Genomic DNA, 16723 nt, shown 5'->3' on the forward strand with positions numbered 1-16723 from the left:
CTTTTAAGGATTGTTTACCGGGGAAATTTTATTTATATTGTTTAGTATTTAAGATTTTCCCCTGTGTTAGGCAAGATACTTGAAGAAAAGCAGCAGCAATTACAAGTTTGCACATGTAATTATTTTTATCATCTCACCCAAAGAAGCCAAATATCTATGCACAGAATATATTAAAGGAATCTGGCATCAAATGTACGGTTAATATACACTAACAATCAATTCAGCACCTCTTACAATAACTGGTGATGGTAGAATATGCAGAGATGGGTGGTATCTCCATTACTTACAGCTCAGTGCTCTAGTACATAAAAATAACCAGTGCCATTGCTCAAAATACTGCCACCATGCAACTTTACGGCTCTAAAAGTGCTTGGTTTCATGAAAATACATTAAAAACTGCATATTGCAAAGGACTTGAAGAGTCCCAAAAGAGGCATAGTATGTAATTATCGCTTCAAATTCCTTTTGAGGAAATGTGTTCCTGAAAAACGTTTGATATACTTAACTACTGCAGTAGCTGCAACGGCTGAGCAGGTTGCCTTCTGAGCTTATAAAAAGCTGCACCTTCTGGGAGATCATGTCAAGACACACTCAATGACAATCAGGCAGATCAAAACTTAGCCAGAGCTGAAACAGTTTTGCATACTGAAAGAAGCCATTTAAAAAGGTGCGCTTTGTGCCTTAAAAACTTGAATACTAAACAATTATAAAATGTGAAACATATATTTCATTTTATTGTGCTCACATGAAATGGTGTCATTATAGGTTGTGATATATCGTTTTTCACATGTTTGAACTGTATTAAGCCTGTTCTGTAAACAGACAAATGAATAAAAGTTACTTTCGGCATACACTTGTGAAATCTACATAGGCTTTACTAAACAGATAAGCAGTATCTTGATTCTCTCATGTCCCCCAAATCACCGTAGGATCCCACCATTATAAGCTAGAAACGTGACCAATTGCTTACCTGGTAAGTGTGTACTCCCTGAGTCCTGAGTGCAGATTCATAGCAGAAAAAGTACCTATACAACCTCTAAGCCGCTTTTCTCTACCAATCTTCCATGTGACAAATAGAGGGCTGTTAAAATAGCATAAAATGAAATTAATTAATCAAATCTTTATTTCAGCAAAAATCTTCCAATCTTAAAACAAAAAAAAGAGTCCATACCAAATGAAGCTGACATTAACCAAATAGGCAACGATTAGATGTTTATTTAACCAAGCATATAAAGTACGCCTAAAAACATATCAAAAAAACACTGAATAAACGTTTAAGAACAATTATTTCCAAAATGTGCCATAATTCATGAGAAAAAAGAACTTTGTTGTCCTGATAGGCTGTCTATTTTAACCAATCTTGACCAATCATTAAAGTTGACTAGGTAAATAGTTTTAACAAGATGGTAGGTTTCTGAAAAAGATTCAATTAAGGTTTGAACAACAAACATTAGATGATGTTCCATTTAATCACTTTGCTGCACCACTAAGGTGGCACAGTGGTAGGCTGCTGCCTCATAATAAGTAGATCATGGGTTCAGTCCCCAGGTCTTCCTTGCGTGGAGAGTGTTTTGGGTAGTGAAAAAGCACTATATAAATGTAAGGAATTTTTATTATTATTACTCATATGGAATACAATTATTAACTAGTATTCATTTCTTAAAGCACCAAAAAACACGTAAAATCCATTTCAAGTCCTTTAATCAAATGGAAATTATTCAGTTAAACATTGTAGCATATTAAAAAGTAAGGCTACTGCTAATTGATAATAGTGCGATAAACAGAAATCGGTGATAATGACAAAAACAATTATAATATAAGGAGTTCATCTTTGCAATCTTTTTAACATATATACTGTAAAATATATAATCAACCTATAAAAAGAATATTAGAAGTCTTAGGGCAGCCAAGAATTTTTTTATAAAGCTAGTTATCTAGGCATATTGACTTGCCATAGTAGCTCCTCTCTTGACTTTGGCTGCTTTTTGTTCTTGTTCCTGTCCAAGAAATCCCATGCAACTTCCATCATGCAGATGTCATGGCTCTGATGTGGCCAATCTACCACTGTTAGTGTTCGATCTGCAGACTTGTACTCCAAGAGGGTCTTAATTAAACTGCAGTGTTTTTGTGGCATTACTGGGATGAAAGATAAAAGTTTTTACTAATAGGTTATTTTCCACAAAGGACGAGCATGATAAATCAAAATATTTTTACATTTGTTCAGTTATAATTGCATCAATATTTACCAGATCCCCTACAGAGATTATTAAAATGCACCCCTGACCATAATGTGTACTGCACAAAAAATTGGCAAACGGCCATATATCTACTTTTTGCCAACACTTCTTTTGACTTGCACTTTGTAAACCAAAATGTTCAAATTTGGATTCATTGTCTCATAGGTCTTTCTGCCTCAGCTTGCCATTCCATGCTTTTATGTTCTTTGGCATACTGCTACCTTTTCTACTTGTTGTTTTTCACCACGTGTGATTTCCACTTTAAGGCAGGCTTCAAGACAACTTGCAAACCCATTTCTTTTAACATTTCGCTGCACAGAGTGAGTTCTTTGGTGTAAGACACTTAGGAACCACATTTGGATATCTGATATCCTAAAGTTAGTAACATTTTATTATATTTTATTAGATGAAGACAGCTTTCTGTGTGTCTTCCACTGTGTTTTTAGCCATCATCTTGCATACTTGCTAAAGCATGTTACTCTAATCCTTTTCTATCTTCTCCCCAAGATAATTAAGGCTTTGTGGTTAATACTGAATACATATTTATTTGTTAAACTGCATCACTACCGTACATAGGTCAACCCATTACCTCATCCATTTCAATCAAGCGTGCTTCTGGAAGAATTCAAACATACTGCATGTGGAATGGCTAAAGTGTGCCTTATACAGTTTTTGGAATTTTTTGCCATTTAAGCCATTTCAAGTTTTTGGAGAAAAGATAAAATTCTGGTTACTTCTCAGTTTACCCATATGTATTCTGTTTATAATGTTTGCAGAAGTAAACACTAACTAGCTTTAAAAATATTTTGGTGGCCTTCTGCAGAGTAATGCATATAAACTAAAGCATACATTTGTTTTTTTTAAATCTATCATATGAGGGATAAAATAGTGATTTGAAATAGGTTAAAATGATTTTTAAGCTTCCTATGTCAAAAAACAATGGTCATGGAATCGGTGCTCAACTAAAAGAATTGATGGCATCAAAGTAACATATCTACAGGTAGGTGCTTCCAATATCGGAGGATAGGTCTTCCTATTTTTGTATAGTCATAACAGTTTACATCTGTACCATTTAGGTGGGTATGGCTCAGCAGTACTGATTTTTCACTGCTCCCAGTAATTTTTGTGTGCAAGACTGCAGCCAACAAGAATTACATTAAAGGTGGCAACAAAGTTATAGCAAATCAGCCTAAAGGTCAATGCACTGTCAGTAATTATACATTGTAAAAGGTAACATTAACCATCAAAGAATCCAGTTCAGTGTCAAAAGGGAAAACAGAAGCCAAGCCTAAATTGGGTGCCAAGCTGTTGCAAGGCACCTTTAATGCATCTACATTCACTCAAGCACCACCAACATAGAGTTGCAAATTTGTCAGATCTGCTTTAATTTTATGTATTAGCTTTAAAGATTTAGCAAGGAAAAACAGTCATTAGTACTCTCAAAAAACAGCAGGTGATGTGACCTGCCATTACTCACAACTAAAAAACCTATGCTGGCTCAGATAAATACTGCCAACAATCACAAGAACAGCAGCTGAATGTGGCTACTTATCTAGGTTTGTGATGACCTGCACTAAGTGGGGAGCGCATGAATGCCTTTGTATGGTAATGGAGAGGGTTTTTCTTATTTTTATTTTTTTTTTTATTTAAACATATGTGCAGCACCGTTAGCTAAGAGAAATATTAAACTTAAGTTAATGAAAAGAAACAAACTGTGGTAGGAATTGTACTTAAGATTTTTTTTTTTTTTCTTAAAAGGAAACAGCATGAGACATACATCATAGCACTTTAGTTGTAAGATAAAACAGGCTTGACAGCATACATCAAATATTTCTAAGAAACCTAGGCTTTATGATACATTTGCAGTCAATGATGTGTCATTGTATTTGTCTGTTGTGTGCAAATCAGTTATGTAATTCTTGAACAGCTGTACCCTACAATGCTGGAAAACCCTCTAACACAAATACATTAAGATCCTAAAAAAGTAATAAGTATGTAGCACTAAAAGTTCGCTACAAGTCAACATTTGCATTTCTCTCACGTTGGTCACCCATATGTTTCTAACTACAGTGTTTAAAGAAAAAATATTGTAGGATCCTGTACACCACCTGCAGTAATTGGGTAATAATATATAAGCACATATTAATTTTTTTATACCCGGTCTTTAGTCCCCTAAAAATGCAGAAGCCATCTGGTCTAATTTTTTTAGGCTGCTCACATTCCACCCACAATGTCACTGTAAGACGTGTCATTTTCTGCATACAGAAATTGCCAGGGATCCCACTGTATGAAGTTATCATGATAACTAAGATTTAAATTCTGCAATATATTACAAAGTATTTCATTTACAGGTATATGACTAAAGCTATGACTAACGTCATCTTCCTACAGTAAAAAAAGGCTCAAACCATCAATTTTAATAAGAAAACAAACCCAGGCTCAAGCAATCCCACTCATTTTTATATATATATATATATATATATATATATATATATATATATATATATATATATATATATATATATAAATAAATTGTGGCAATTAATTTGAAGTATCCCAACAGATTCAGCAGTAAAACAAGGAATATTCATTTAAAATATGTAACACACACATATCGTAATTACTTCATCCACTCAATTCTGTGAGGCACTGTATATACATATATAATGTTAAAGTGGCGTTTTCACAATGAATATATTAATTAATTAAGCATTCATATAAAGGAAAGCCTCTTGATCATGGCTTCACGTCAAATACTGATAACATTTCCAATGGTAATGGGTTTTGGGGGAAGGGTTTAAAAACAGTCAGTGTACTGATACCTAGCAATTTAAATATATACAATATACAATATATTGTAGCTTATGTCTCATTTACCAACTGAGTGCTGGTCTTCCAGCATAGTCGTGCTTGCCCCTTTTTCTGACACCTAATAGCATGTTGCTGTTCTTCTCTTCTGTTTGTGAAGTTCACAGCCCCCATTCTGCCCAACAAAGCTATGGCCGTTGTGTATTCAGCCACAATCCCTGCCCTTTCCCCCTCCATTCTGTTTTAGTACATAACACAAGGCATCAGACAGACGAGCCTTCTCTTCTATTTGTGAGGTTCAAAGCACATTCTATGCTCTGTACTTCCGAAAGAGCATTCATTTTTTTCAGCTCTCCTGTGTGCATAGCCAACACCTCCAACTACCAAGAAAATGAAACAGTTTTGATTTTATTGTGGCCCATCGCAGATTAGTTTGACTCAATCATTAGGTATATCACATTAAATGATAATCTCAACAGAAGAATTCCATAGACTGCCTCCAGCTGGCAAATATTATATAAATGAGGGCTAAGACTGAAAATTGCAGGAACAGTCATCTAAATTTTATATGTTAGGCTATGAACATTTGCACAAATGCACACTGCAATAGACTATTTCCATGACCAGGGCTGCTTCCTACCTTGACACTGATGTTGCCCTACAACTGCCAACAATAAACTGGATTAAGTAGGTGAGAACCTGGTTTAAGGATGAATTCTCAACAATAATTACATTTAACACAGTTTGGCTATCCAATGTTTTCAAACTATATATAAACCCAAAGGCTGAAAGGGTATGTGCTGAAAAAGGGTTGCCAATATTAAAAGTACGCAAAAGTAAAATTTTAACACTTCTACTTTTCTTTCATTTATTAAACATCATTCAACCCACTTACAGTATAACCAGTTTTATGAATGGGCCAAACACAAGAATTAAACAAATAAAGACAATTAATTAAATACTAGAATATAACTAGATTCAGTATGAAAAGCAGTACTTTGTTTATAAAAAAAAAAAAAAAAAAGGTGTTCCAACAATAAAAAAAATTCAGCCAGTGCTACAGTTTAGTGAGAAATGTTTAAATAAAAGCACTAAACTACACATCTCTACACAATAATGTATTCAACCAGATGATTGCAGTAACTCCTTAACTGAACTGACAGTGTCAGTCATTTAATACTAGACAGACACATAGTATTTAATTTCTTCTAAAGAGAAGTTTAGCTTTACCAGATGCTCAATACATACAGAAATATAACAAACAGCAACTGTCCCACATAAACACTTAGAAGAATTACAAAAAGAAATAATGTCTCAAATGGTTAATGATAAGAAAGCCATTATAAAGAGGCATTAGATAGATAGATAGATACTTTATTAATCCCCATTATAAAAGGTATAGTGCAGTATGAAGGAGACCCTATAGCATTTCTTAACACATTTCTGTTGAATAGTTTGTTTGCTAATAGTACTTAATGATAGTGTGTCAGAGAGGGAATGTAGATAGATATACTTTATACCCAAGGGGTAATTAAAATTGTGTAAAAAATGTGCAGCATTGTTGCATGTAGTAATAATAACTGCACCATGATGAAGATGGCACACAAAATTTCATTTGACACAGTGCTCCTCAATATACAGTATAATTGTCATTTTGCAGGAATATCACCCAAATTTATCCATAGATGAATTCAGGGAAAGAATGGCTATAAATAATTAAATAACTATAAAAAGCAGAAATGATCAATAACAGCAAACAAAGTTGAGCATTTTAATTGTTAAGGGTAGCATAGCAGCACAGTGGTCAGGACTGTGTTCTCAACAGTCCTGTAATTTACTATATGCTCAGGTTTCCTTAAAACTTAAAATTGTCCCCAGTACAAGTTAATGAATGGGTGTGTTTGTGAATGAGCATATCTGATAATATACTAGAACCTTTATCTTTAAAGGGTTTGATTTCATCAGTCAGAGGTTAACACTGTGAATTTACAGTTAAATGTACATTTAATGTGGGTCTGTCCATTTTCTTAGTCCATCAGCGCTGTGTATAATCAAACAAAAACTGATTTACAACAAAGACAAAAAAATTAAGCATTATTACTCATTAGGCTTTAAGAAACTCTTAGGAGGAACTATAAGGCAAAAAATTCATGTCTCACTTACACTTTTTTCCCAGCACTCACCACATTTCTCTGTGGGCACAAGAATTTACCATTTGCCACCACAACTTGGGCATGCAGTCTGTTGTTACGCTGACATAACCAGTAGAAAACAATGCAGCTGGCTCTGTGGTTAATAAAATAAGCACATGGCAATGAAAAGATCATCCATTCCTCTGACAGAAAATCATCTTTATAAAGTGCCCATTGTTTGAGGAGTCTCTTAGTTTGCAAAGCATTCTGATATCTACAAATGCAGAGTGCTATTTAAGCTGAAAGTTTTTGTGGCAAACAAATTAGTATCTTGAATACTGCCAAAGATAAACTACATTTTAACATGGACTTGCTAATCTTGGACCGAAGCTACTCCCCCCCTACACAAACTGTGACACAAGGCTCACATATTTAGAAAATCATATATAGGTACAAGAGAGCTGGACTAGCACACATTTTGAAATCTGCCTTATGTCCAGAAGAATGTCCCATGACACAGTTGGCACTGTTGCACTGTCAAAAGAATTTGGCCCACCATTTCAGTCCTGTCCAGGATCCCTCTACCCCTCTGCTTTGTTAAGATCATGCAATACGTTTTGAGTATGACAAATGAACAAACAGAAATCCTGAGACCTTTCAATAACTAAGAAAATGCATTTAGAATCCCTGGGAAAATATATTTAAATTCATTATTGCATTTTATATACGTTATTAAATTAAGAATGAGAAAAAGATTGCCTAGTAAAAAATAGTTCTTAAAAGGGTGTTCTTTTAATGATAAATGCTGTTAAAAACAGGCTGGTGATAAGCCATCCTCCTGTCACTGCAAGGAATCTTTGCTTCCATTTGGGAGATGCATCCCAACTGACTGGAAAAGGGACTTGTCGTCCTTATGTGGAAAGGGAAGGGTGATCGCCTGGATTGCGGCAACTTCAAGGGGAAAACACTGCTCTTGGTGAAGGGTAGGGTCCTTGCTATGTTCGTCCTCAATAGGATCTGTGATCATTTGTTCACCTACCAGTGACCGGAGCACTCTGGTTTTATGCCCAGGAAGTCTACCATCGACCGCATCCAGGCACTGAGGGTTCTAATGCAGCACAAACGCAAATATCGGCAGAGTTTCTTTGCAGCCTTTGTCAATTTTCATAAAGCGTTCAACTGAGTTGACTGAGGTGCCCTGTGAGACATCCTGAGAATTCGTAAGATTAACCTCAAAGATGCTGGACATCACGGCCGGTCTGTACACTTGTACTGTGAATGCTTTGCACAGTGGACTCAGAAACTTTGCGTTTTTTCCAGTTGATTTTAGGGTCGTCAGGGGTTTGTTAAGAATTAATACAATTAAGAAAGGGTTTAGAATGAAACCCTGTAGTCACTGAGGCCCTCCAGGAATGGAGTTGGGGACCCCTGATGTATATTTTAATTGAGGATTTATATTAGAAAATATCTTATATTTACGCTTATAAACTGATTAAACACAACATCAAAGTGGAGCTTATGAATCAAAGTGGAGCATATGATATTATTTATCTGGACTTTCAGAAAGCATTTGATAAGTTGCCACATGAGAGGGTGGGCATCAAGTTAAAAGAAGTGGGAGTTCAGGGTGATGTTTTTAGATGGGTGCAGAATTGGCTCAGACACAGGAAGCAGAGGGTGATGGTGCGAGGAACCGCTTCAGAACTGGCCGATGTTAAGAGTGGTGTTCCACAGGGGTCAGTGCTAGGGCCGTTGCTATTTTTAATATATGTATAAATGATTTAGATAGGAATATAAGTAACAAGCTGGTTAAGTTTGCACATGATACCAAGATAGGTGGATTAGCAGATAATTTGGAATCCGTTATATCATTACAGAAGGACTTGGATAGCATACAGGCTTGGCTATAATGCACTGGTGAGGCCTCATCTTGAGTACTGTGTGCAGTTTTGGTCTCCAGGCTACAAAAAGGACATAGCAGCACTAGAAAAGGTCCAGAGAAGAGCGACTAGGCTGATTCCAGGTCTACAGGGGTTGAATTATGAGGAAAGATTAAAAGAGCTGAGCCTTTACAGTTTAAGCAAAAGAAGATTAAGAGGTGACATGATTGAAGTGTTTAAAATTCTGAAGGGAATTAGTACAGTGGATCGAGACTTGTATTTTAAAATGAGTTCATCAAGAACACGGGGACACAGTTGGAAACTTGTTAAGTGTAAATTTCGCACAAACATTAGGAAGTTTTTCTTTACACAAAGAACGATAGACACTTGGAATAAGCTACCAAGTAGTGTGGTAGACAGTAAGACGTTAGGGACTTTCAAAACTCGACTTGATGTTTTCTTAAAGGAAACAAGTGGATAGGACTGGCAAGCTTTGTTGGGCTGAATGGCCTGTTCTCGTCTAGATTGTTCTAATGTTCTAACATTTAAAGTACCTGTCTAATATTATAAGGTCCTCCTCGTGCCACCAAAACAGCTCTAACCTGTTAAAGTATGGACACCACAAGATTTTTGAAGTTGTCATGTGCTTATCTGGCAGATAGATGTTAGAAGCAGATCCTTAAGTCCTGCAAGTTGCGGGGTGGGGCTTCCATGGATTGGACTTTTTAGCATTTTTTTAGCATATCCTTAGGATGCTCGATTGGATTGAGATCTTGGGAATTTGGAGACAAAGTGAACACAATGATTCTGTCATGCTCCTCAAACCATTCCTGAACATTTTTCACATTGAGGCAGGGCACATTATCCTGCTGCCTTTAGGGAATACTGTTGCCATGAAGGTAAATGCATGGTCAGTAACAATCTTTAGGCAGGTGGCATGTGTCAAAAAATGCCAGGACCCAAAGTTTCCCAGCAGACCACTGTCCAGAGCATCACATTGCCTCTACCGCTTTGCCTTCTTCCCATTATGCATCCAGATGCCACCAGCTGCTCAGGTAAATGACGCACATGCACCTGGCAGTCCACATGATCTAAAACCAAACGTGATTCATCACACCAGGGCACCTTCTTCCATTGCTCAATGATCCAGTTCTGATACTCACATGCCCAATGTAGGCGCTTTCCGCAGTAGATGGTGGTTAGTAAGTAGGCTGTTCTGACAACCTCTCTCTTATATCCACCACTACATTTTTCAGCAATTTGTGTTACAGTAGCTTTTCTGTGGAACCGAACTGGGCAGTTGAGCCTTTGCTCCCCACATGTATCAGTGAGCCTTGGATGCGGATGCCCATGACCCTGTCACCAGTTCTCCTTCCTTAGACCAGTTTTGGTAGGTACACCACTGCACACTAGGAACACCTCACAAGACCTGCCATTTTGGAGATGCTCTGACCCAGTCAGCTAGCTACTAAAACAGCTTCAAGTACTGTCACTTGCTGCTTTAATATATCTCACCTCTTGATTTGTGCCACTGTAATGAGATAATCAGTGTTATTACTTTAACTGTGAGTGGTTTTAATGTCTGGCAAGTATAATCTTTGCTTGTACTTTGCTGTGCTTGTTTGTTTTTAAATACCAAGATAAAAAGCTTTTCAACATTACTTTGGCCAATACTCACCAGTCTGGTCTCAAAGGCTCATATTGTTAAAATTAATGTGCCGACCTAGAGATTTCATTGTTAGGTAAAGCAAGGGTAAGTAGAGTAACTACAGATCAGCTGCAAGCACAACCATCTTAAATAAACATGTATCAATAAGAAAATAAATATGGATAAACAAGGAATTCATAGGTCTGAATAAAGATACCCAAGTCTGCAATATTTTCACATCGCCTGACAAATGCAGATGTCAAGAAGCGCCTTCTACTCCCCCACACTACAAACCATTACAGTGTATGGAGTAGTTTTCTAAAAATAACTTGTTAATTCAAGAAAATCCCTGTGTGGAGGCCCTGGCAGTTCCCACATGTGACTGGCTGCAGCCAATGATATTATTTAACTACTGGCACTTGTTAAATTGTAAAGGGACTTATCTCTCACTTCATTATGATTCTACTGCACTGGATTGTCATTTATGTTCTGAAAAACCTACCTACCTTTTAGTGCGAATATTCTTCTAATAGATGAATAATATATATTATCACTATAGAAAATGGAAAAAGAGAACGCTAGAAATATCTGGACAAGCTGTAGTTGCTTATATCTTAGCTGTTTTTTGCACAGTGCACTTCCCAGTTTGTCAGTGTGGAGTAGAGACAGTATTTCAATATTTGCACAGGTTTAAAAGGTTACTCTAGTCTGTGTATGGAGCATGCACATTTTTCCATGTTTACCTGGGTATTCCTGGTTATCTGCATTAATTATTTAATGTAAATTTGGTTAACTAACAATTCTGAATTGACACAATGTGAGTACGAACAATTACTCTATCCTTAGTTGGATCTGTGTGTTATGCTTTGAGCTGATACAACCATCAACCTGCTTAATGTTTTATGCGCTATTTTGTTTTTCAAGTAGCTTTGCCCACACTGAAATAGTTATTTATAAATGCAGAATGGACAGACTTAAGTGATTCACATTAGGCCATATAGTGCAATAGGGATGAGGAGTGAGTCAGCACCTTGCAATAACCAGTGAAATGACTTAGCCGCTATGTTACACATCCTTTTATTTAAAAACAGTCTTGTTGAGGCAGTACCTAGATCCCTTCGACAGGATCACTCAACACCATTGCTTTCTTCTTAAAGCAAAGAAAAAGTTCAGCCCAACACTGTTTCCTTTACCATACATACTTCTTTTTTGCTCCGTACCAATAGACAGACAGAACCTTTCGAACAATGTATTTATTAATCCCCAAGGGGAAACTTTAAATACAGAAACGCTTCAATTTCTTCTACTAAAAGCAGTATCAAGTGTTGTTTGATGTGGGGGCAGGGGGAATGAACTTAAATGACTTAGCACAAGGGTGCAACATAGCAAACGTCTGAATATTTTCTCTATACATATACGCATACATACATATACAGTATATACATCAATCATTAAAAAAATGTAATAATTTACCTTTGATGCTCTTACTTCTCTAAGAGTGTTATTTGAAGAAACACTAGGTGGGACAAAATTATGTCACAAAAAGGATTTAGCAATATTGCATACTAAATTCTACATTCAGTTGTCATCTACTGGAGGAATCCTAAGCCTTCCACCAGAAATCAGTTTCAAAAGGCTTATTTTAGTTACAATTGCAACAACGCAAAAGTTTCACAGGAGGTACTGACATTATTTAAATTTCTGGGATGCAGTGTTGATATAATAGTCATTTGAACTGTGTCAAATTCATTGTAATGCAATTCATTAAATTAGGTCTTAGGTTTTACCATCCATTTCTTCTACAAGGTTGGGAGCATGTAGAGTGAGTTGGGCAAATAAACTATATGGTATCATTCATGTATGCCCATAACTGCATTACTGAGCTGTCTGTTCTGGGCTAAAAAGAGATGGGGGATTGGGGGCAAGGGAAGTGGAAGCTGGGATGGAATAACATCTACTAAACAATAACATTAAAAACTGTGCCTTTTTTCCATATAATCTGCATTGTTAAAAAGTTGTACGATAAAATAATACTTAACAATTGTGTCACTTTTAAAGCATTGTCCTTTTCTTCAAGATATTCTTCTTATCCTCTAACTTTAAAGGCTAACCATATTTTTACCTTTTTATTCTGCATGGGAGAAAAATATTTTTTTAAACCACACTAAGTAAAGTTCTGTCAGTCAGAGAGCGAGACTAAAAATTGCCAGATAATCCAGATTAAGACCTTTTTACAAATTGCACTAAGAAGATGGTCAGTTTATTTTAGAAGATGGTCAGTTTATTTTTCTGTCTCCCCTGACTGCTGACTCATAACACCTTTTTCAGTATTTACTGGCTGGCAGCCAAATAAAAATGTAAGGGGATAGAAAACCAACTGGCAAAGCCAAGTTAACTAAATTAACATACACACATTCACTGTTTGACAAAAAAAAAAAGATTTCTAGAGAAATGGGGGGTTGGCTATACTGTACTTCTACTTCACAGAAATTGTCTGCCAAATAAGGCTGCAATCCAAGCTTAGTCGACCCAATCACAAACAGTCTGAGATATGACAGACAACTGGCTGATATAGATATACAGTATATATATGACTTGCTGGTACTTTTATATCCTCAAATTGTAGCAGTATCTGGTCCATCATTTCCAGATGCCCATTAAAAGGCAGACTCACCAAATTGTTTAATCCACCCTGCTTGGCAGCATACCCTGAAAGTTGTTAGAGGATTCCCTTGAAGGATTTAGTGGTTTAAGAGGCTTTTGTATATTGTTTTAAAGTCACCACAGATTACTATTACATTAAAAAAAAGCTAGGAACCTCCTTTGAATTCTTGTCTTTCTGGCACACTAAAAGGGAGCAAAGCCAGCTGTATGTGACATGAACAGAAAGGAAGAAAGCTAGAAAAGGCTCAAGTAGCCATAGTAATAAAAGAATCCATTTGTGTCTGGAGCAAGTCACCGTCTGCTTGTATAATTAGAGCTTATGAAATATCCAAGTAGGTCAGTGATTTTTTTAATCTAGGCCTCAGTATCCATTATTTTGTAAAAGATGGGTTATGGAATCAAAGTGGACGCACTGGTGGGAACACATTTTAGTTAGATTCTGAAATGTGGTTTATTACATGGTTTGGAACTTAAATGGTTCTTATTGCCAGACTGACACTGCACTGGGTTTTGGTGATTTAAACCAAAGAATATAATACCCTCCATGACCATTAAATAGGCTCAGATGTCACTCATTGTGTATTTATATCTGAAGTCTCTTTTAGAATGTTTTATAACCAAATTATTATGCAATCTGTGACTCCAGCAGTACAAGGAGGATCTTGGCAGCTGAAGTCAAACTCTACTCAAATTAAGCCTTTTTTTGAATAAACACAAAGCTTCTTTTAAAGGTTCCTTTTATTAGCTGAGAATATTCCCTACAATTGCTTATCCTTTTCAGCTTTGTGGAATAGACAGCTTTTTAATCAATTTTTCTTGGGACTCAAACTGTCTATATGCAGAGTTGGTTTTGGCTAACTTCTGTATTTTATTTTAGATCAGGTTAGATGAACTTTATTAAATCCAACTGGAAATTAAACTGTGTACAGCAGCAGAAACATAAAAAAACAACAGACTCACAGGACAAATAATGCAATCGATCAAGAAATAAATGTATATTGCAAAGAAACAGCAAAATAAACTTTGCTAAAACCCCCTGGAAATTATGGAGATTTTTCATAATGGCATTAAATTCTAACGCCATTCTCTTTTACAAAACAGCTTCCATTGTCTCCAGGGTTAGCCCAGTGATGGATTTGTTAAGGTATTGCAAATCTTTTGAACTCAAGCTGCTTTTCCAAGGAAACCACAGCAAAGAACAATACACTACCTACTACAGACTGGTAAACCTCTCGTGCATCTTGCTGCACAACATCAAACAACCCGAGTCTCATCAGGAAGTACAATCTGCTCTGGCCCTTTTGGTACAGTGCCACTCTGTTGTCAGACCAACCCAGTTTTGTTTGTGCTGGATGCCCATCACCAACTCTTATCATGTGGATGTTGAGCTGTAGGTGGTTCTCCCTGTATCATAAGACAAAGACTTCTCCACTATTAATGTAGCCTATGATGGAGAAGTAATCTAAGAATTTCTGTAGAAGGCAAGTGCTAGTATTATACTGGAAATCTGCTGTGAAGAGGCCAAACAGGAAGGGATATAGGACAGTTTCCTGAGGTGCTCCAGTATTACACATCATAATTTTTTAAACATTTCTGGAGCCTTACAAACTGGTGTCTGTTAAAGCAAAATATTTTAGTATGATGATGCCCATTTTGACAGCCTCTTCTTATTTGAATTCATGTGGCAAAAAAGCTGACATTCATACCCAACTTAACATTGTTTTATAACTATAAAGGATGCACATCACTGATGACACTCTTCTAGCTTTACTGTAGTTTCCCATCATTTGTCAGAAATATAATACATAGATTCTGAGAATAGCCTCTTTCTCCAAAAAAGTATTTTCAGGATTAACCATCTCAGGAGTTTATAGTGATCTACTTGTTCACCTGTCAAAATGTGATAATTTCCCAGGATAATAGTGTTAATGCTGTATAACTAAGGATCCTCCTAAACCCCAGCATCCTGTTATAAACAAATTAAACTTTTTCACTAGGATAGATTTACCTGATTTACAAAAAATAATCTCTCAATTAAAATCCTCCACCTGCATCCTTGATCCAATACCAACAAGGTTTTTCAAAGAAGTATCAGGCATGCTAATTGATAATGTTCTGGACATAGTAAATTCGCCATTAGATACGGGGGTCTTCCCAGACTGTCTTAAGACTGCTGTAGTTAAACCCCTTCTTAAGAAACAATCTTGACCCCTCGGCTCTTGAAAATTTTAGACCCATCTCTAACCTGACTTTCTTAAGTAAAGTTCTGGAGAAGGCAGTCATTATGCAGTTAAATGACCACCTCAATAAACATGCTATTCTTGATAAATTTCAGTCGGGTTTTAGAACAAATATCATCACAGAAACGGCACTCGTTAAAGTAGTAAATGATTTGCGAGTGAATGCAGACAAGAGGCCATTTATCTGTTCTCATCCTCTTAGATCTGAGTGCTGCATTTGACACCATTGATCATAATATTCTTAGAAATCGCCTTAGTCAATGGGTGGGCCTCTCTGGCAGTGTCTTAAATTGGTTTGAATCCTACCTGACAGGGAGAAAATTTGTTAGTTGTGGGAATTACAACTCGAAGACACATGATATCCAATATGGTGTTCCACAAGGCTCTATCCTGGGTCCGCTGTTATTCTCAATCTACATGCTTCCATTAGGTCAGATTATCTCAGGGCACAACGTGAGCTACCACAGCTATGCTGATGACACACAGCTGTACTTATCAATAGCACCTGATGACCCGATTCTATTGATTCACTAACACAATGTCTGACTTGTATCTCAGAATGGATGAATAGTAACTTTCTCAAGTTAAATAAAGAGAAAACTGAAATCTTAGTGATTAGCAATAATGGATACAATGAGGCTATTAGAAATAAACTGGATACATTAGGATTAAAAGTCAAGACGGAGGTAAAAAGCTTAGGGGTGATTGTTGACTGTAATCTGAATTTTAAATCACATATTAATCAGATCACTAGGACAGCATTTTTTCACTTAAGAAACATAAGTTAGACCTCTAATATCACTGAAAGATGCTGATAAATTAGTTCACGCGTTTGTTTTCAGTCGACTAGATTACTGTAACGCACTCCTCTCGGGACTACCCAAAAAAGACATAAATCGTTTGCAACTAGTGCAGAATGCAGCTGCTAGAATCCTAACTAGGAAAAGAAAATCCGAACACATTTCTCCAGTTTTAATGTCACTACACTGGTTACCTGTGTCATTCAGGATTGACTTTAAAATTCTGCTTATGGTTTATAAAGCCTTAAATAATCTCGCCCCATCGTATATATCGGAATGTCTGACACCTTATATTCCAAATCGTAACCTCAGAT

The 16723-nt window shown here is 36.4% G+C and overlaps 1 protein-coding gene across 2 annotated transcripts in view; it reads right to left on the minus strand.

Annotated features, from left to right (window-relative positions):
- ammecr1 (AMMECR nuclear protein 1) overlaps window positions 1–16723 on the minus strand; it is a 146136-nt gene that overhangs the window by 73544 nt on the left and 55869 nt on the right. The window contains exon 2 of one of the 2 annotated variants that reach the window (XM_039766530.1): window positions 971–1081. The exons of the other annotated variant lie outside the window; for it this stretch is intronic. Coding sequence (XP_039622464.1) covers window positions 971–1081 — 111 coding nt within the window. The remainder of the gene's footprint in view (window positions 1–970; window positions 1082–16723) is intronic. 2 annotated transcript variants of the gene reach the window in all.

Source organism: Polypterus senegalus, chromosome 10 (genome assembly GCF_016835505.1).
Source record: "Polypterus senegalus isolate Bchr_013 chromosome 10, ASM1683550v1, whole genome shotgun sequence".
NCBI classification, from domain to species: domain Eukaryota; kingdom Metazoa; phylum Chordata; class Cladistia; order Polypteriformes; family Polypteridae; genus Polypterus; species Polypterus senegalus.